General features: G+C 38.3%; 1 protein-coding gene across 1 annotated transcript in view; it reads right to left on the bottom strand.

Annotated features, from left to right (window-relative positions):
* AP4E1 (adaptor-related protein complex 4, epsilon 1 subunit) overlaps positions 1-23,092 on the bottom strand; it is a 64,659-nt gene that overhangs the window by 14,972 nt on the left and 26,595 nt on the right. The window contains exons 9-16 of the mRNA XM_008566917.1: positions 22,042-22,164; positions 21,832-21,941; positions 18,828-18,967; positions 17,604-17,716; positions 17,372-17,490; positions 12,385-12,687; positions 8,088-8,202; positions 3,236-3,243 (exon numbers count right to left, since the gene is read on the bottom strand). Of these exons, the coding sequence (XP_008565139.1) occupies positions 3,236-3,243; positions 8,088-8,202; positions 12,385-12,687; positions 17,372-17,490; positions 17,604-17,716; positions 18,828-18,967; positions 21,832-21,941; positions 22,042-22,164 (1,031 nt within the window). The remainder of the gene's footprint in view (positions 1-3,235; positions 3,244-8,087; positions 8,203-12,384; positions 12,688-17,371; positions 17,491-17,603; positions 17,717-18,827; positions 18,968-21,831; positions 21,942-22,041; positions 22,165-23,092) is intronic.

Here is a 23,092-nt window from a genome sequence, read left to right as displayed (position 1 = left end):
TTTAAACTCTCCGTGATTCTGATTCATAATCATATTTGGAAACCACTTGTCTAAATCTCTCTAAGGCCCTTTTCAGCTAGAACATCCTCTCATTCCAAGTTTTTCAATCATCTAGCTTAATCTAGCCACTACTGGCCTCTTTTTAATAGCATATATAGCAGTCAAACATCCAGCCTCTGAATTAACACTTCCGGTAACAATGAAAAGCTCAAGAAATTCTTCCTATGCACAATTAAAGACAAAGAGTTTAATCCAAAGAGCAGAAAGAAGTTCAAAATTAGAGGTATAGAGTTAGAGAGAAGAGAGAGAGAGAAAAAAACCCAAAAAAACAAAAACTAGACATAGAAGGGAACAGTATCTGAAGAACAGACAGATAAAATTTCAATTCTGAGACAGAAGAATTAAAGATTGTCATCAAAGGAAGGCCTGGAAAGGCTCAAAGGTAAGAACGAAGTTCAAACCATACTATTTTCATTCTCTAGTGAAAACTCCCCCAGATCCACACAGTGATGAATAAAAGGCCAAAGAATTTAAAGAGTTGACTAGAAGTACAAGAGCTCATGTGCATGTGAGGAGCACAAGAAAAACGACAGGCAGAAAGAGCCAGGAGCACCAAGGTAAAGGGATCAGATCCCTTTAAGGCCAGCTGTCAAAAAAGAGACAGACAGGAAGGAAGAAAGGAAGGTTAGGAGGGACGACAGGCAGAAAGAGCCAGGAGCACCAAGGTAAAGGGATCAGATTCCTTTAAGGCCAGCTGTCAAAAAAGAGACAGACAGGAAGGAAGAAAGGAAGGTTAGGAGGGAAGGAGGGAGGGGAAAGAAAAGGAAAGAAAGAAAGAAAAAGAAGGAGCCAGATAGGTGAATTGCAACTTACTGAATATATAGAAGTTAACCAGGTGAAGAAAGAGAGCAAAGGGAAATTCATGCAGAAGAGAAAGCATGAGCTGTAGGCACAGAGACCTTGGAGTTTAAAGCTACTAAAGTAGCCCAGGTGAAAGATCATAAAGTACAAACTATCCTAAGCGTAAGTGAGTAATTCAATATTTAACCTATTTGTCAGAGGTCTGCATTATATGGACTTACCTTTATGTTACCTTGTGCTGCAATTCTTTTATACCTTGACCATTTGGCTATACTTCCCTGAGAACCCTCAAGCTATTATTTATTATTAATTATTATTTAATTTTAATTATTTTAATAATTAAATATATAAGTATTGTTATTTAAATTTTTTCCTAAGTAACAAACTTTGTTTTTATAGCAGTTCTAGGTTTTTATAGAGAAATGGAGCAGAAAGTACAGACAGTTCCTATACCCTGCCCTCACACACAGTTTCTCCTATTATCAACATGTTACATTAGTGTGGTACATTTGTTACAATTATGAACCAATATTGATCTATTATTATTATTAACTCAATTTTACATTAGGATCCCCTTTTGTGTTGTACAGTTCTCTGGGCTGAGAGACTATCAACCTCAACTTGACATGGTTTTGTAAAAGTCATAGTTCAATAGACAAGAGATTAAACTGCTGTTTCCCCTTACTATTTCCAGTGTTACCCAACACTGGGGCTACAATATACTTGAATAATGTTTTAATAGAATAATCCACAGATTCCTAAATGCTTTCTTTGGGTGGGAACTGGTAATAAAATTTGTTCCCCACCACCCCATTTATTTTTGCCAATTCTTAGTATCTTACAATATCTTTCTGAAGTTTATTCTTATAAACTGGACATTTTTCTTCCCAATGGAGCTGAGTATCACTTATTAAAGTGACATTTAACTACTACTCTCTACAAATGATTTATAAAAATCTCTAATGAGATTAGTACCAGTACTGATCGATACTTGAAGGATTCCAGAATTAACAATTCTTTATGCAGAAAATACCTATTTCCCTGTTACTCTTTATTTTGTCTTACAGCCAGTCCCAATTCTAAAATATGTAATTCTATAACTTATTCCATAAGTATTTATTAAGCACTTGCCATGTCCTGTCTCATAGCCAATTTCCTTTTCTATAATAATCTAAGCTCAAGAAATTTCAATTTTGCTTTAAAGAACTTTTGAAAAATATGTTTGGGAGGAGAGAGGAAGAGCCTATTTAAGAGCTTAACCCCATTTATGATGATGGTTCTATGGGGAAAAAAATGCACTTGGCAAAGGACTGCATCAGCTTGGGGAATTCCAGAGCTATCTATCTATTATATTTGTGTCAGCAATTAACTTATTTTAAGAAAGAAAATAGCCAATGCCAGGAATTAGGCTCATCATCTTACCTCCCCTTCCCTACTTGACTCCTAACTTTAGTAATGGCAACTGATGGCTCCCAGACATTTTCACTCCATGCCCTGGATGTCATATGACCTTTATAAGCAATATAGTCACAGGTTGGGCAATTATAATTGAAAACTTTACTTTTTTCTCCCATCATATTCTACCAATATATAAGGAGTTAATGGGGAAGAAATTGATTACCCTTTGAAAGACAATTGAATTTTCTAGGCCATTAGGTATCACTGTGCTAAATAAATATATCAAAAGCCTTAAAAGACAGGGATTGCATTGAATCTACAGATTGTTTTGGGCAGCATGAACATTTTAATGGTATTAGTCCTACAATCCATGAACATGGGACGTCTTTTCATTTATTTGTGTCTTTTTTGATTTCTTTCATCAATGTTTTATAGTTCTCAGTGTTCAACTCTTTCACCTTCTTAAATTTATTCCTATGTATTTTATTCTTTTCAGTGCCATTATAAATGAGGCTGTTTTCCTAATTTCCTTTTCAAATAATTTATTGTTAGTGTATAGAAATGCAACTGAGTTTTGAATGTTGATTTTGCATACTGCAACTTTACTGAATTCACTTAGTAGTTCTAAGAGGTTTTTTATTTTATTTATTTATTTATTTTTCCTTTTTTTGTCTTTTTTCGTGTCCGGCAACGGATCGCAACCCTCAGTGTTGCACCCGCACCTCGCTCAGCCAGTGAGCGGGAACCGGTCTGTATGTGGGATCCGAACCCTCGGCGGGAGCGCCGTCGCGCTCCCAAGCGGCACACTGTAGCAGTGCACCACCGGGCCAGCCCTCTAAGAGGTTTTTTTAAATGGAACTTTTAGTATTTTCATTATATAAGATGATATTGTCTGCAAGGACAGACAATTTTACTTCTTCCTTTCCAATTTGAATGCCTTTCTTTCTTTTTCTCGCCTAAATGCTCTGGCTAGAACTCTCAGTACTATATTGATTACAAATGGGAAGAATGGGCATCTTTGCCTTGTTCCTGATCGTGAGAGAAAAAGTTTTCAGTTTTTCACCATATAATGTTATGACGTTAACTGAGGACTTTTCATATATGGCTTTTATTATATTGAGGTATTTCTCCTATTCCTAGTTTGTTGAGAGTTTTTGTCATGAAAGGGTGCTGAATTTTGTCAAATGCTTTTTCTGTATGTATTGAGACAATCGTGTGATTTTTATTCTTTATTCTGTTAATGTGGTATATCACATTAATCAATTTACATGTGCTGAACTATCCTTGCATTCCAGGGATAAATCTCAGTTACAGTGTATGATCCTTTTTTTTTTTTCCTTTTTTGTCTTTTTTCGTGACCGGCAACGGATTGCAACCCTCAGTGTCGCGCCCGCACCGGACCGGGACCGGCAACGGGACCGCAACCCTCGGTGCCACGCCCGCCCCTCGCTCAGCCAGTGAGCGGGAACCGGTCTGTATGTGGGATCCGAACCCTCGGCGGGAGCGCTGCCATGCTCCCAAGCGGCGTACTGTAGCAGTGCGCCACCGGGCCGGCCCTGTATGATACTTTTAAAGTGTTGTTGGTTTCAGTTTGCTAGTATTTTGTTAAGAATTTTTGCATCTATATTCATTAGGAATATAGACCTGTAGTTTTCTCTTTTTGTCATGTTTTTGTGTGGCTTTGGTATGGGGTAATGATGGTCTCATAAAATGAGTCTGGAAGTGTTCCCTTTCCTTCAAATTTTGAAAGAATTTGAGAAGGTCTGGCATTAATTCTAGCTTAAATGTTAGTTAGAATTCACCAGTGAAGAACCATAAAAGACCGTAAACAGCCAAATCAATCTTGAGAAATAAGACCAAAGGTGGAGGCATCACACTTCCTGATTTCAAAATGTATTACAAAGCTACAATAATCGGAACAGAATGGAACTAGCATAAAAACAGACATGTAGACCAATGGAACAGAGAGCCCAGAAATAAATCCATGTGTATATGGTCAACTGAACTTTCACAGGGTGCCAACAATACACAATAGGGAAAGGACAGTTTCTTCAATAAATGGTGTTGGGAAAACTGAATATCCATACACAAAAGAAAGAAATTGGACCTTTATCTTACGTCATACACAAAAATCAACTCAAAATGGATTAAAGACTTAAACGTAAGATCTGAAACTATTAAACTCCTAGAAGAAAACAGGAGAAAAGCTTCATGACAATGGTCTTTACAATAATTTCATCGTTACACCAAAAGCACAGGCCAACAAAAACAAAAATAAATAAGTGGGAATACATCAAACTTAAAAGCTTCTGCATGAAAAGGAAACAATCAACAGAGTGAAAAGGCAACTTACAGAATGAGAGAAAATATTCACAAACTGTGTATCTTGTAAGAGGTTAATCTCCAAAATAAGAAATTCCTATGACTCAACAGTAATAAAAACAAATAACTTGATTGAAAATTAGGCTAAGAACTTGAATAAATATTTCTCCAAAGAAGACATACAAATAGCCAACAGGTATATGAAAACATGCTCAATGTTACTAATCACTAGGGAAATGCAAATCAAAATCACAATAAGGTATCAACTCACACCTGTCAGGATGGCTATTATAAAAAAAGTAAAAGATAACAAGTGTCAACAAGGAAGTGGAGAGACTTCCAGTCAAGATGGCAGAATAGATGGTACCCAGCATCACTCCCTCCCACTGTCAACCAACTTACAACTATTAGAAAGCAACAACTGCCAAGCAACAACTACCAAGCTGGGGTTGCTAGAGCTCAGGGGAAGAGGAGGAGAGATCTACAGAGTTCATGAAGGTGAGAGAAGCTGTGATGAGAGAAAGAAAGGACTGCTCTAACCATTTTGAGCCCCAGCCACTTCAAGGCTGGCCCTGGTGAGCACACAGAACAAGAGCTGGCAAAAGCCCCAGCTGTGCTCTTCATATGAAGTTGCATGGAGGTGGCAGGGGAGAAAAGGGCATTGGTGGCCCCCAGGCCAGCAAGACCACTAACAGAGTTCCCATGAACCCACATAGGAGAGAGGGGCCACAGACAACTGAGAAAAGGAGTCACTCAGAGACCAGTTTCATTACAAGCAACTGGCACATGGCCCATCCTATGGGAAGTGTTTAGAGTGTGGGCAGTGGGGGAGATGGGCCCACTGTGGGAACAATGGGGCCCTTGGATCCCCCCCAGCCTCAGAGCAGCATGGACAGCTGATTTGCCCTCCAATCAGCACAGGACCACTCAGTGGAGACTGGTCAGGAATACAGAACTGCAGGGGATGTAGTTTGCTGAAAAAATACAGACCTCACGAGATCTGGAAGTACATACAAGGTCAACAATTAAAACCTGAGTTGCACAAAAAGCCTTCCCCAGAGAATCAGCAGCAAAGCAGCAATTTAGCTCAACCACAGGCTCAAATGCTGGTCCCCACAGAAAGGTCCCCCATTATAGAAGTAAGCAAAGGACAAGTTAGTTCCAGTGCAGAGTTTAAGTAATTCAACAAAGAACTGAAAGAAAAAACCAAACACCCACAGATCAGAGACAAAATTTTGATATTAACCAGCAAAGGTCTAACACCACCAAAGAACACCTATAAAACCTAGAAGGACCAGAAGTCCCTGAGGCTCCCAAGCCAGGGTGGAGACAGGGCCAAGGGCCTCAGCCACGCCCCCTCAACATCTACATCCAGCCCAGCAATGACTGAGCCCCTGCTGGAAGCCCCCTGGGTTCTTGAGCTGGGGTGTAGGGGGCCAAAGGCCTCAGCCATGCCCCTCCAACATTCCTATCCAGCCCAGCAACAAACACCAGGCTGCTACCGGAAGAGTTCCGGGCTCCCAAGACAGGACTGGTGGGGAGTCAAGGGCCTCAGTCTCATCTCCCTGAAGTCTGCATCCAGCCCAGCCACAACCAAGCCACTGCCAGAAGCCCCCTGGGCTCCTCCAACAGAATGAGGAGGGTGCCATGGGCCTCAGACACACTCCCTTCCCCCTTTCCTCTTCCTCCCACCCTATCCTCCTCCTATTTCCTCTCTCCCCCTCCATCCCAACTGCTCTGCAACATCTTACAATGTAAAAGAAATAATAATAATAAACATTTTTAAAAATTTATGTTAAAAAAAAAAGGATGTGGAGAATTGAAAAAAAGGATGTTCCAATTGTGGATTGGAACCCCTGTACACTGTTAGTGGGAATGCATATGGAGTAGCCATTATGGAAAAGAGTATGGAAGTTCCTCAAAAAATTAAAAATAGAACTGCCTTATGATCCAGCAATCCCACTTTTGGTTATGTATCCAAAAGAATTGAAATCAGGATCTCGAAGAGATATTAGCACTTTTATGTTCATTGCAGCACTATTCACAATAGCTAAGATGTGAAAAAAACCTAAATGAAATATCCATCAACAGATGAATAGATAAAGAGTTGTGGTATATATACACCATGGAATACTATTCGGCGTTAATAAAGAAGGAAATTCTGCAACATGCAATAACGTGGATGACCCTTGAAGCTATTCTGCTAAGTGAAATAAGCCTGTCACAAACAAAAAATACTGTATGATTCTATTTATATGAGGTATCTAAAACAGTCAAAATCATAGAGTCAAAGAATGGAATGGCAGTTGCTTGGGGCTAAGAGGGGGACGAAATAGGGAGTTACTAATCAACAGACATAAAATTTCAGTCAAGCAAGATGAATAAAAGCTAAGATCTGCTGTACAACGTTGTATCTATAGGCAACAATAATGTACTGCATACTTCAAAATTTAAGAGGATACATGTCATGTTAAATGTTCTTACCACAATAAAACGAAAAATTAAAGATTAAAAAAAATTTAAAAGCTTTAAAAAACAAATATTTCTGCAAAGGATAATATCAAGCCTATTATTAGCATTTATAACTTTTTGGTTTCATTTTAGGATCAACTGTTTAGTTGTACTCATAACAAAATATGTCTATCACAGAGCCTGGAAAATAATAAGTACTCATAGGAAAAAAAAAAAATAGACCTTTCAGCATTGAACTTTTCAGTGTGTTGACATTATGAACTCCTAAAGAGATAATATTCACTGGTCTCCCTTTATTCATACACATACTTGCCATCTACCACCCAACGCACTGATTTCCCCTTTACCAACACCATGCTGACAGGACACATTTCTTAAGTGTACCTTATTCTTTCCTTTCTTAGCTGTTCCTAACTCAGGGATCAGATACTTTGTTGGAGGAAGCATTCTAATACACTTAAGAAATACTAGACTGCTCAGAATGAAAACAAAATTCACCAGCCCATAGTAACCAGAATTTTTTTCTAAAACTTTTCCAAAGATATGCTCACAATAACATGTCACCCCTCCAGCACAGTGACTAACATCATAATTCCACCTTCAAGTTCTTTCAAGAATCCAAGATGAGGCCGGCCCGTGGCTCACTCGGTAGATTGCGGTGCTGATAACACCAAGGCCATGGGTTCAGATCCTATATTGGGATGGCCGGTTTGCTCATTGGCTGAGCGTGGTGCTGACAACACCAAGCCAAGGGTTGAGATCCCCTTACCAGTCATCTTTAAAAAAAAAAAAAAAAAAGAATCCAAGATGGCTGCCATATCATAGGCATTTATGTATATGGAGCCTATGTCTTTGGGAATATCTCTGGGCTAACTTCTTTTCCGGGTTCTGAAAACCTAGTCAGGGTAAACAACAAGCAGATTTAAAGAGGAATAATAAAAAGTAAGTCTTTACTTAGTTACATGCCTATAATATCAATTGCATAAAAATTATGTTCCTACAATCTAGCTAATTATAAACTCATGAAAAATTACCTTTTTCCTGAGAAAGCTTTTCCTCCTGCCGTTGGTGGTGAGGTTTGTAAGGTGCTACCCCCTGACTGAGTCCTTCAGCCACAAAACCATCCAGAAAAGATAAGGAAGCATCTACCTGTATTAAAATTAAACAAAAATTTGTAATTAAAAAACTTACCCTAAACAGTAGACTGTACATTCACATAAATAATTTTAGCCCAGAAGAGAGAATCAAGATGGGGAATAGACAGTCCCCAGAGTCACTCTCTCCCACAATTGACCAATTTACAATTATTAAAAAGCAAAGGCTGCCAAGCTTGGGCCTCTAGAGCTCAGGGGAAGATGAGGAGAGACCTACAGAGTTCATGAAGGTGGGAGCAGCCACGATGAGAGAAAGAAGGGAACACTCCAACCATTTTGAGCCCCAACCACTTCAAGCCTGGCCCTGGTGAGCACACAGAGCAAGAGCTGGCAAAAGCCACTGCTGTACCCTTTATGTGAAGTTGCTTGGAGACTGCCGGGAGAAGAGCGCCTTGGTGGCCCCCAGGCCAGCAAGACCACTAACCGAGTTCCCATGGACCTGCATAGGAGCAAGGGGCCACAGACAACTGAAAAAGGGAGCCACTCAGAGATCAGTGAGTCATCGTAAGGGACTAATGCATGGCCCACTTTACAGGAAGTGTTCGGAGTATGGGGGGTAGGGGAGACTGGCCCACTGGAGAAACAGTGGGGCAGAGCACAGACAGCTGATCTGGCCTCTAATCAGTACCAGCTCACTCAGTGGAGACTGGTCAGGAATATAGAACTGCAGGGGGTGCAGTTTGTTGAAAAGACTTAGGCCCAGACCAGAGTTTCCATACAACCCAGGTGTATTAGACCTCACAAGACCAGGAAGTTTATACAAGGTCAACAATTAAAACCTGAGTTGCACAAAAAGGCTTCCCCAGAGAAGCAGCAGCAAAGCAGCAATTTAGCTCAACCACAGGCTCAAGTGCTGGTACCCACAGAATGGTCCCCATTACAGAAGTAACCAAAGGACAACAAGTTAGCTCCAGTGCAGAGTTTAAGTGGTGGAGGTAGCTAATAATCCAACAAAAAACTGAAAGAAAACACAAAAAACCCACAGATCAGAGACAAAGTTCGGATATTCACCAGTAAAGGTCTCTCATCACCAAAGAACACCTATAAAACCTAGAAAGGCCAGAAGCTCCCCAGGCTCCCGAGCCAGGGTGTAGAGTGCCTGAGGGCCTCAGCCATAACCCCCAACATCTGCATCCAGCACAGTGAAAACCAAGCCTCTCCAGAAGCTTCCAGGGCTCCCAAGCCAGAGTGCCATCCCCCACAGACCTCAACCATGCCCCCGCCCTCCACAACCAGGCCAGTGAAGGAGCCGGCCATGAGCCAGCCCCACCCCCACAACCCACCTACATCCTCCTCCCCTCCTCCCCCCATTGTTTGCAACATCTTAAAATGTAATAATAATAATGGGCCGGCCCGGTGGCGCACTGCTACAGTGCGCCGCTTGGGAGTGCAGCGGCATTCCCGCCGAGGGTTCGGATCCCACATACAGACCGGTTCCCGCTCACTGGCTGAGCGAGGTGCGGGCGCAACGCCGAGGGTTGCGATCCCGTTGCCGGTCCCGATCCGGTACGGGCGCGACACTGAGGGTTGCGATCCGTTGCCGGACACGAAAAAAGACAAAAAGGAAAAAAAAAAGTAATAATAATAATAATAATAATAAATTAATTAAAAAATAATTTTAGCCCATATATCCTAAAAAGAAATTTAAGTGAAGAACAGAAGCTTCAATTCTTAAAATGTTACCCAACTCTCTAGCTTTCTAAACATCTATAATCAGATCACCCAGCTAAGAATCTATCAAAGTAAATCATTTGCAGTTATTAATTTCTCTAAATTGCAGAATATATTTTTGAGTATTGATATGGATGAATTGTAGCCCACAAGTTTTATGTACTGAAGCTTAATCCCCAATGTAACTGTTGAGGGTGGGATATCCTATTATGGTAATTGAAAGGTGGGGCCTTGAAGAGGTGATTAGACTCAGATGATCATGCCCTAATGAATGGATTAATAATGTTGGTCATGGGTGTGGTTCTGAGGACTTTAAAAGGACACCACATAAGAGTCTCTCTCTCTCTCTCTCTCTGCTCCACCATTTTCTGCCACGTGGGACCCCTGCATTGCTGTATAGCCACCACCAAAGAAGACCCTCACCAGATATGCTCCCTCTCTCTGCTCCACCATTTTCTGCCATGTGGGACCCCTGCATTGCTGTATAGCCACCACCAAAGAAGACCCTCACCAGATATGCTCCCTGAACTTTGGAATTCCAAGTCTCCAAGACTGTAAGCAATAAATTTCTTTTTCTTACAAATTACCCAGTTCCAGGTATTTTGTGATAAGCAACAGAAACAGACTAATACAAGTATATAATACATTAGGGCATTATATTAGATGGTATGATTGAGACAAACCAAGACACAGTTCCTACCCTCAGGAGACTTATAACCCACCAGAGGAGACAGACTCCTATAGTATGAGGTGTGGTGACAGTATTGGTTTTCTGCTACTGGGAGCTAAAATCAAGGTGTTGGCAGGGCTTATTCCTTCCGGATGCTCCATCTTCCTTGTGTCTTCCATCTTCTAAAGACTGCTACCAGCATTGCTCGGCTTGTGGCTCTAACATTCCAATCTCTGCCCCCATTGTTATTTTGCCTTCTCCTCTCTGACCTCTTGCCTCACTTTTATAAGGACCCTTGTGATTATATCATGCCTACCTAGATAATCTAGGAAAATCTCCCCATCACAAAATATTTAATTTCATCACAACTATAAAGTCCCTTTTATCATTTAAGGGGGCTGTTTTGTTAGCTCAGTTGGTTAGAATGTGGTGCTGATAACACCAAGGTCAAGTGTTCAGATGTCCATACTGGCCAGCCACTAACAAAAAAAAAAGAAAAGAAAAGAAACATTTAAGGTAACACATGCACAGATTCCAGGGATTAATATGTGGACATCTTTGGGGAGCCATTATTCAGCCTCCCGCAGTGCTTTGGTTTTAACTATCCTATTCCTCCTACCTGAAAATGGTTTTTCACAAATCTGTGGAAAATTACTTAATTTCTGCAGGAATATAGTTACAAGAGAATAATTAAATGAAAAGATGAAATGATACGAGATGAAGAAAGAGTGAAGAGAAAAGAAGTGCAAAAGTAAGGAAAGAAAAATGATATACATTCAAGAGGATATAACAGTGCTGATATCAGAAACCATAGATTTGCTTCTCCTGATTTAGCCAAGTGTATTCAAACAGCTCAGATAATTTATAACAGCAGGTAATTCTCAAACATATAAGTGACACTTTACACTCCAAATTTGGAAACGTTCAGCTTCAACAAGATGCTTAAGAGATGGGGGCTACATCATCATCATTATCTTTTATTAGAAGAAAGGGGAAGTGTAGTCACTCCCCAGCATAATACCATGTACAACATATTCATTCATAATTTTCAATGAACATCTCTGGAATGCCTACCAAATGCTAAAGCATGGCCTCTGTCCTTGAAGAGCTATGGAAAGAACTAATGAACAAATGTTCAAAATCAATATAAGCTATGAAAACCTGAGTCAAAATTAGTGGGAGTACTGCACATCCCCTTCTTTCTCAACCATACGACATTTAACACATAAAAATGTGAACAAATCTCCTTCCCTTTGGAAGCCTTCTAATTTACACCAATCTGAGGGAGAGGCTAGTATGAATTAACAGGGTAAGTAGTAACTGAGAACTTTAGGTTAAAAACAATGGTGGTCACTGAAAGTAGGTGGGGGAAGGGGAGTGATCAGATTCCAAAGTGGTAAAGAATTTAGACAGTAGATGGACAAAATGAAATGGAAAACCATTTTTTTTTTTTACATTCTCAAAGAAAAGAGAGTAGGAATAAAATGACTTACAAAATTTCAAAGGAGATAAAAATTGTAAAAATTCCTGAATTGTTATATATTTAAAAAGATTGTCACAGGATATAAATATCTTCACTGCAGTTTTCCAGAAGAGATATTCTTCTATTGCTGACTACTTAGAATCAATACTGAACAGAAGCTCTCAAATTCTCTCTCATATTAATGTGAGAAAACCTCAAACCTTCATCTTAAGTGCTACAGAAACTTTTGGTATATTCCTGAATTTGGTACATTCCAGAAATTTTGATACATTCTTAATATATCACAAATGCAAGAATTATTCTATGTTTAAAGACAATGCAATTTTTAAAAAGATGGAACACAGATGTCTTACCACCATGTCTTCACAACTCTTATCAACTGGGAGCAAGCTCTTCATAAGTTCCACATTCTCGTGCAAATGTTTTAATTCAAATGCATGCTGTCTCATACAAGTATCCAAAGATATGGTAAATTCTTGGATTACTCTTTCGACTATATTAGAAGAATGTGCTTGAGGTGTCAACTTGGTGACAGCGGCAATTAACCAGGTTTTTGTTTCTGAAGAAACGGAGTCATTTATAAGTAACTTGTAGAGCTTATTTATAACTTCTTCTGGTGTTTGCTTATCTAACAGGTAGGAATACTCCCCTAACACCTATGATTAAAAACAAAGAAGATGTTTATATACAAATACAAGTTATACAGTAAACTATACTCAGAAATAAAGTGCTTACTACTAGAATGGATTTAATCTAGTGTAACATTCTCTCACGATGAAGAAATTATTAGATAAAGATACAACTGTACATTTTAGGTTGAAAATTATATCAAGAATTGGAGCTCAATACAAAAAGGCTTTCCACATCTTTGTCATTAACAATACATAAAGCAGCACACCTTTACCAATTAGCTTTCTTCTGAACTTGTGGAGTTGGTTGTTGGGTTTTTACAAGCACTTTCACATTCTGTTATTACTTTCCAAAAAGCATCTAAGCAAGTGGTTATTACATGTTAGTATGCCTAAAAGTCACCTGAGGTGTTTCATAAAAATACAAATTTCTAGGCTCTACCCCCAGATATTCTGATTTGGTATGTCTGTGGTCCCCAAGAATACACATTTTGAAAAAGCATCAGCTGATTCTGATGTAGACAGTCTACACAACAGATTTTGAGGAACACTGATTTATGTTACATATCTTTTTTCTTACATATAACTTAGGTGACAGAGAATCTTATTGGTCTAAGAATTATTAATAAACTGATAATTCAGGAAATGTACGATCTTTCCTAAATGGTATTTATAGAATATTTTCATGTCTTTGTTGTAATATTGGCACCAGCAAGAAAAGAGGGAAGTAGGTGTCTTAGGCAAGGGAAAGTTTACAGCTAATAACAAGAAGGAGAAGAAGAGGGAAAAAAAATAGAACTAAATAAGTTCAATCCTTAAATAATGAGATAATTTGTACAGTGGTTTAATAAAAGATGGAAGATAGCTGCAGAAGAGCAGGTAACCTCAATCCCGGTTCAGAATCAATGGTTAATAAACTACTTCTTCTGGGAAGATGGAATACACATAGTCCCTTCTTCCCACTAAATATACCAGATAATCCTTGATATTATATATATATATATAAAACATACATTAAAACACTCTGAAAGGTGGAGCAAAGAAGGCAGACCACTAAGGACCTTGGGACCTAAGAAACAATACAACAGATTATCTGTTGTTTCATATACTCCAGTCTGGGAATGGGAGAGCCAGCACCTGGAAATGCCAATGGGCACAGACAAAAAGTCCAAGACGAGCCTGCCCTTTAGTCAAAGAACCAGGAAGACAGAAAACTTTTATTTTTTTATTTTTTTCCTTTTTGTCTTTTTTCGTGTCCGGCAACGGATCGCAACCCTCAGTGTCGCGCCCATACTGGACCGGGACCGGCAACGGGATCGCAACCCTCGGTGTTGCGCCCGCACCTCGCTCAGCCAGTGAGCAGGAACCGGTCTGTATGTGGGATCCGAACCCTCGGCGGGAGCGCCGCCACGCTCCCAAGCGGCGCACTGTAGCAGTGCGCCACCGGGCTGGCCCAAGACAGAAAACTTTTAGACAGTAACCCTTCTACTCCACCAACCATCAGACAGAAAAAACTGCAGCCCCGTAGGCTGAGTGGAGAACCACGGCTTCCACCCTCACCAAACTAAAAAAGATGTCCCAACCTCCCCACCAGGATGGTGACTGAGAAGGCTGAGTGCGGAGTCAGGACTTTCATCTTCGCCAAGGTGTAGAGAGGCCTATTCCCCTGCAATGTCAGTGGAGTCCACACAGGAAGCCTGCACTTCACCCCCACCCAGGGAGCAAGGTACCCCTGCTCTTCTTTGCTGTGTCAGGGGAAGCCTTATAGAGTTAGGACTTTCACCACTGCTCAGTGATAATGAGGTCACCCCCCTAACAGTGTCAATGGAGGCCATACAGGTGGCAATCTCAACACCCCTCTCTCAAAAATTAATAGAACAACTAGACAGGGAATCAGGAAGGATACTGAAGAACTCAACACCATCACCAACAGTATTTAACTGACATTTATAGAACACACCACCCAACAGCAGCAGAATACATGTTCTTTTCAAGTACCCACCGAATATATACCAAGATAGACCATATCTTGGGCCACAGAACAAACCTCAACACATTTTTAAAAATTGAAATCATAAAGAGTATTTTCTCTGACCACAATGGAAACAAACTAGAAATGAGTAACAGAAAGATAATAGGAAATTTTCCAAACACTTGGAAACTAAACAACACTTCTAAATAATCCATGAGTCAAAAATGAAGTCTCAAAGGAAATAAAAAAATGTATTGAACTGAATAAAATTTCAGTTAAGAAATTTTTCTTTAAGAAAACTGAATCCATAATTTAAAAACTCCCAAAAAGAAATCTCCAGGTCCAGATGGTTTCATTGGAAAATTCTACCAAATTTTTAAAGCAGAATTAACAGCAATTCTACATAATCTCTTTCAGAAAACAGAAGAGGAGAGCACACTCCCAACTCATTTTATGAAGCTAGTATTAACTGGATACCAAAACCAAACAGAATACCAAAAAAATAAAAACTACATACCAATATCGCTCATGAACACAGATGCAAAAATTCTTAACAAGATCTCAAGAAATCTACAAAAAAACTCCTAGAACTATTAAGTGAGATCAGCAAGACTGCCGTATACAAAATCAAAATACAAAAATCTACTGTATTTGTATATACTAGCAATGAACATATGGAAACCAAAATTGAAAATAACACATTGACAATTACTGTAAAAAAAATCAAATATTTAAGCATAAATCTAACCAAATATGTACAGGATTGGTATGCTGTAGAAAGAAATAAATGATAATCAAAATAAATGGAGTGACATGCCACATTCATGTAGGAAAAACACTAATGGCTACCAAATAGAGTAACCAATTTAGGAAGGATTATCAGTGCTAAAACCATTAGTGAAAGATAGTTGAGGAAAAGACTTTCACACAGCCTGATAGAATCACCTCACAGATTAGTTACAAATCACAAAGGGGAAAGGGTACCTTTACAATGGAAAGATAGATCTGGAGACCACCATTAATCCATACCTATAAACTTACAATCGCCAATAAGTGGACAAACTGACAACATACGTGTCCTGATACGATGCAATGAGAAGTACACAATATTGCCTATGTAGTATTCTTGCTAAAAATGTTTAACTTGAACAGAAATAATCAGATAAATATAGAATGCTTAATCCATACCTATAAACTTACAATCGCCAATAAGTGGACAAACTGACAACATACGTGTCCTGATACGATGCAATGAGAAGTACACAATATTGCATATGTAGTATTCTTGCTAAAAATGTTTAACTTGAACAGAAATAATCAGATAAATATAGAATGTAGAACATTCTACAAGTCAACAGTATTCACCCAAAAAATCAATGCCATAAAAACAAAAAAAGAAACTGGGGATCACTGTAAACTAAGAGGCTGAAGATATATAACTAAATGCAATTTGTGAACCTCAACTGGATCTGGGATTGGAATGAGAAAAACAGCGATAAGAGATATTTTTTAGGACAACTGGATAAATCTAAGTATAAACTGTATATTAGGTGATATTTTTGAATTAATGTTACATGTCTTAGGTGTGATAATGATTTTATGGTCATCTAGAACAATATCATTCATAGAAGATTTATGTTGAATTTTTTAGGGGTTAAGTGTCATAATGTCTGCCATTCAATTCTAAATGGCTCAGCAAAACAAGCTGTACATATACATATCGACATAGATATAGTAAAGCAAATGTAGTTAAAAATACTAATGGAGAGGCTAAATGAAAAGTATAGGGATATTTAATATACTAGTCTTTCACCTTTCCTGTAAATGAGAAAAAACTTTTAAATAAAAGGTAAAGTTTTAAGTTAACATGCTAGCATTTGGCAATTACAAAGAATATTAAAATGTGCATATCCTATGACTCGGCAGTTGCACTTCTCTAAATCTCCCCTAAAGAAACACTCATCCACATCCACAAGAAAGAGTATACAAAGGTGACACGCTGTATGTGATTACATGTGATTATAGTACATAAAACTGTGAACTTTGTCTTGCAAAGAGCTGATCTCCCTTATTGACTTTGATGAAACAAGCAGCCATGTTGGGAGGCCCACATATCTAGAAACTGAAGGCGGCTTTAGGAGCTAAGGGCAACCTACAGTTGACAGTATAAAAGTGAAACCCTCAAGTTGCAAAATTCAGCCTCAAGAAACTGAATTCTGCCATCCACCACACATGAGCTTGAAAGCAGATCCTTGACCAGTCAAGCTTCATATAAGACAGGAGCCTTAGTAGACACCCCGATTACAACACCATAAGACTCTAAGCAGAGTACCTAACTAAGCCATGCCTGGACTAGTGACTCACAGAAACTGTGAGATAATAAATTTGTGTTGTTTTAAGCCACTGTGTTTGTGGTAATACTGTCATGCAGCAGTAGAAAATTAATATTAGCACAGACACATGAATATTCACATGGACTCACATAAAAACACAACAAATACATTGGAAACACAAAGAGATACCTAAATAAATACCCAAATTTAAAAGACTAGACAAGTGAGATGGCAGAGGAAAAAAACAGATAAGGAAATAATTAAGTGATAGAAGGCAACCACTGGGAAAGAAAATTGACAGCTAAAAGAGCTAAGTAGAACAGAACAGTTTCTGAAGGAAATACATTAACGTTTGGTTTCTATTAAAAATGTTATAAAAAATTATGATTTAAGGTACTTTGCTCACCCAACTCATAACTTGAAGAAATCTCTGTGGATAGAACACATTTTCCATATCTAGTAAAGTGAGATAAGACTGAACTGCATAGAGTCTTAATTGTTGATCTTCTGTTTCATCATCAAAGCCTACAAATAAATTGAAAAAGCCATTTTCATTTCCACTAAATTCCCTAAGGACTGTGTAACAAAAATATTTAATTTTAAAATCTTTACTTTACAGATTGCAATAGTTTACCAACCTTCTGCTAGCAGTCTCAGAAAGTTATTAGGAATATCAGGATGCATTACATCTCCTCCCACAGAAAACACAGCATTCATTGTCTGAATAAACCACGCATTATCGGGAGCATATGTGTCCACAGTGTTAAGAACAAGTACACTTCCAAATGCCACCTATTAAAATTATCCTTCTGCATCAATCTTTTTAAAAATAACCCAATTAATCCTAGTGTGGCATTTTTGCCTTTAACCTCTGCCATAAATTGTTCTTTATTCCAGTTTTATGTAAAAAAAATGTGCTTGGTCAAAGCTTATTTAATGAGCATAATAAACTAAGTCTATGTCACCTTAACACGAGGACTGCACATAATTGGTACCCAATAAATAAATGTGAAGTAACTGAAAGAAATGAACCAGTTAACTAAGAACAAACAAATAATGGAAATTATATATACTTAAGAGGCTAAATGTTGTGATGTGCCTACTTGTACACGTGGTTTAATCTCTTCTCCAATCTGTTCCTCATCGATTCTAAAATGCTATCACTCTGCTGACCAGAGCTATAGCACTGTCTAGGATAAAACTATACTTAAGCAATTTCCAAAATTATTTGATTATTTGATTAAAATTATTCATTCATTCTTTCTTAGAATCAAACACAGACATTTTTAAAAGAATGGAATATCCTTATGACCTGTAAAGTTCCTCTGATTTTTAAAAAACAAATGTGAAGAAAAGTAACATGTGAATGAAGTTCCCAACTACTTTACTGTGACAATTTCCAGCATAAACAATAGCATAAAGGATAAGTTTTTGCATCCTGACCCTGCACCCTGCCAAAAAACAAGAATTTTTATTTGGAAAAGAAACTGAGTAAGAAGTAAAGTCAAAGGAAAGGAGGGACTGAAAGAGGAACCAAATAGAGAGTACTAACCAAGTGAATGAAAGAAACCAGAAAAAAAGCCATCCCCAAAGAAGTCTATATAAATTCCCATTTTTGACAACAAGAGGCTTGAAAATCAGGAATGGAAGTTACTGCTGGGTCTGTGAATTCAATTTGCAAGTGACCATGTATATATCAATCATTTTAAAGTCACTGTATAGCTAAAGGTATTTTATTTTATTTTTTTCTGACCGGTAAGGGGATCGCAACCCTCACTACCAGCACCGCACTCTCCCGGGTGAGCCACGGGCCGGCCCATAGCTAAAGGTATTTAATGACTCATAGTCCAAACAAAGGATATTTTTCCGCCAGCTCAGCTATTTTGCCAACCAAATTGACGATGATATACTCTTCTTTGCTCTGATGTAAATATTCAAGCATTTTCTGGACAATAACTCTTATATTCTGAGCATTAGAAATTCTGTAAAGAAGTTCCAGAGTCTATTAAAGAATATAAATAAAAACAATATTACAAAACTATGCATGATAACACCAATAAATACAAGTGATATATATGTTTATCATACAGTTGATTCTTCTTTCATGTAGATCTACTGGGAGTCAGTTAACAGGTGATCAAGAAATGCAAATTTTAACTAAAATAACGCTTAAGAAAGGTAAAACTATTGTCAAAAAATGAATTGTGATTAATTCCCAAGTCTAAAAGCTTTCTATTGAGACAGATAATTAAGATCTGACATTTCTACATGACAGAAATGGAGAAATGTAGAACTTTCTACATGACAGAAATTTTAGTCTGTAAAGACTAAAATGTTAAAAGGTTTACAATATATTTTCTAAAAATATAATAGCTCTTAAATATACATTACTTATGCCTCTGTGTGTGTGCACACACATGTATGTATTTATGTGTGTGTGCAAGTGTATAAATCCAGTCTTGCAAACTGTTTTTCCCATACTACCCAAACAATGCAAAACAGCACTTGAGTGGGTTTGGCAGTTGAGGGCAAATGTTCTCAAATGGACAGACAAAGGTTGATGGCTCAAGCACTTCAAAGCCTATCAAGGCCTACGCTCAGAATCTCAGGCATCAAGAAAGAACTGTTTTATAGCTACTTTCTAAGTGCTGAGGAATATACCTCTTGCTGCCTCAAGTAGGATGAAGGAAGAACAGTATCAGAGAAAGCTCCCATTTGGCTGGCTTTCCAAGGTTCTAGAGTAAGGTCCTAAAAATATCATAACTCTCAGAAATCAATATGAGTCTAAGGACAATACCAAGAAAGCATCATTTACTGGTGTGTTAGCATCAGCAATATAAGCTGCAAGAGAATTTCCACATAACCTATATGTCAAACTTGTTCAAAATATCTTTAGGGTTTTTTCTGATTTTTTGATCCTTACAGCCAGGACTTCAAGTAGAAAGGATAAAATATTTGAAAGATTTTTTAAAAACCCTGTTTTAGTTAATGCTTACCCCCATTTAAAATCTATATATACATCGGTCTCCCCCACCAATAGCTTTCAGTTTTTGGAACTGCTTCAGACATGCTCCCTGTGGACTCCAAACTATATGTTATATATTTTTAGATAATCTACCCTAAATTTATTTCCTACCCTAAGGCCATGAAATTTGGCATTTCTAGAACTGTATAGAGTATGTTGTTAGGAACTGCATGGCTAAAGGTCTTTTCTGTTTAGTTCTGGTTAACTCGTTCCTGCTTTCTCTCTCCTTGTATGAGGGAATCCCATCCCAAGCAACAAGTCACCTCAGGTCCAACGGACTAAAGTTCTTGCCATCATTACTGATGGAAGTTAGAAGTGACAACGACACTGAGGAGACAGTACTATAGTGCCTTCTCTGAGTACCACTAATATTCAGCACCTTCCCCAAACAATTCAATCTATTTTTCTCACTGCAGGTAATGAACCAAACAGACCATACTAGGTAATTTTAAAAGTCACCTATTTTCCCTTTGACTCTCATCTTTAAGTGAGAGCCCAATAATTAAATATAGTAATAAGAAAACTGTACCTAAGTCAACCCTGTTCTACTTAGTAGTCAACTACACAAAGAAACTGCATGCTCTATATCTGTTAAAGTCGAAAGGCCATATAATTATTTGTTATTGTCCCTTGGAGCCTCCTTATTTTTCTACTATGCCTACATATAGAAATTAGTACAACTGCAAACTTCCCAGACTCATTCAAGACAGGTAACAATTTTCAGATGATTAGAAATATGAAAAGATATATATATTAACATATTACACATGAAAGCAAATTTCTCAAAAATATTTGTTTTAAAAATGCCTTTAAAATTCAAAATTCATAATCATTTAAAAATTATAATTGTTTAAAGCAACATAGTGTTCTCTCAATAAACTATTTTTAACTCACTGCTTTTAAGATATTTAGATTTTAGTAGATTCTTTTTTATCTTATTATTTTTAAAGTCAGAAATAAAGCTTTTCATACTTCTTTACTAGGTCCCCATATACCATTTTTTTTTCCTTTTTGTCTTTTTTTGTGACCAGCAATGGATCGCAACCCTCAGTGTCGCGCCCGGACTGGGACCGGCAACAGGATCGCAACTCTCGGTGTTGCGCCCGCACCTCGCTCAGCCAGTGAGCGGCCAGTCTGTATGTGGGATCCGAACCCTCGGCAGGGGCGCCGCCATGCTCCCAAGCGGCGCTACCGGGCCGGCCCCCATATACCATTTTAAATAAAGGTATAGAGTGACTTAACTACATGTGAATAAATAGAAATATTTATATAAACACCCAAGTAGACACTGAAGCAATTTTACAAAAAGAAAAAGTTGAAGAAAAATTAAGTACATTATTACACCTTTCTTTCCAAGAGGTTCAAATCATTTTATAGATATCTTCATTAATTTTTTCAATATTCCTATCTATCTAATAGGGAATTCATTAACTCATTTTATAGACGTAAAAGAGAATAATGGAAAAATATTAATCATCTTAAACTGTATAATAACAGGAGTACATTTTAAATTGTTCTAATAGGAAGAGCTGGGACTTGAATTCAGCTCTCTTCTTGATATAACACTCAGCCTAAAAAGATATTAATTCACGAACCCATATAGATAATTGGACCTAACCCCTCCAACTCATAATTTAAAAACATTCCTGTGGACATTGACACAGTACTTTCTAGAAAAGTTATTTAAACTTTAGTAAAAAAAATTAAATGCATACAAAATTTAAAATATACATGGGCACACACACATACACACTACCCACCACTTTAATCTCTCTCCAGAATACCAACAAAAAGTTAAAAATTTTAACATTTCACATACACTATTCAATACACAAGTTTACCTCTCTTTTAATAATGGGATCAGGATGGTCTAAACATTCAATTATTGTCATCTGGTGTTGAAGAGCCAGAGCAGGATCCTGTTGGATAACATAGGTAAGAGCCTTCAGTCCTAGAAACAAAGATTACGTTATACAAAGTAACTTGAAACAAATACCCAGCAAATTTCAAAAGCTCTCTGTAGTTTCTGTCAAAAGAACCAATCATCTTACCTAAATATTTGAGATTTATTTTAGGTGACAGAACAAATTTTCCAATGCACTTGGCAGCCTTCTCAAGTAATTCTGATTTTGGATAAATAGAATAGATTGTATGCACACATTCAAATAGAATAGCTAGAGAAAGAAAACATAAAAATGGCAGGTACCACGGTAAGACACAGTAAAAGAACATATTTGTGAGGAACTTTTAATAAACTAATTAGGAGATCAGCTTTCATCAAAAATCTTATTCATGGAAATTTTTTGAAAAAAAAAAACCTACTACTTTCAGGCTTATACAATTACTAGGATTAGGTTACCACACTACAGTTTAAAGAGAATTATACTTACTAACAGGTAAGAATGATATATTTATTCATGCAACAAATATTTACTGAACACCTCCTATGTGCCAGGCATAGTTTTAGTATTTTGGATACAGCAATGAACAAAACAGACAAAAAGCCCTGTCCTCAATGAGCTCACATTCTAATGGATACATAAATAATGTATTCATTGTTCCTATATAAATAGGTATTTCCAAAGCTTCTTGAATGCTTTAAAACAGTTTATTCTTCTAGGGCCGGCCCGGTGGCGCACTGGATAGTGCGCCGCTTGGGAAGCGCGGCGGCGCTCCCGCCCGAGGGTTCGGATCCCACATACAGACCGGTTCCCGCTCACTGGCTGAGCGAGGCGCGGGAGCAACACCGAGGGTTGCGATCCCGTTGCCGGTCCCCGGTCCGGTACGGGGGCAACACTGAGGGTTGCGATCCGTTGCCGGACACGGAAAAAGACAAAAAAAAAAAAAAAAAAAACAAAAAATTAGTTCCAGCTCAGAAACACTGCCAGTGCCTTAGGTCTGCCTGGGACTTGAGGCATGGAGCTGGGGATGGACACCCCTCTCACAACCAAGCAGGCCACCCAGGGACCCAAGGTATGGAGCCAGGGACTGGACCCCCCTCCCATAACCAGGCACACTGCCAGCACCTTGGGGCCCACCTGGGGAACTGAGGCATGGATAAGGGGACCGGGCCCCCCCCCAAAGCCAGGCACACTGCACCAG

Source organism: Galeopterus variegatus, unplaced genomic scaffold, assembly GCF_000696425.1.
Source record: "Galeopterus variegatus unplaced genomic scaffold, G_variegatus-3.0.2 Scaffold276, whole genome shotgun sequence".
Taxonomy (NCBI): domain Eukaryota; kingdom Metazoa; phylum Chordata; class Mammalia; order Dermoptera; family Cynocephalidae; genus Galeopterus; species Galeopterus variegatus.
The sequence above is the reverse complement of the archived record's forward strand: the minus strand, read 5'-3'. Positions and strand labels throughout refer to the sequence as shown.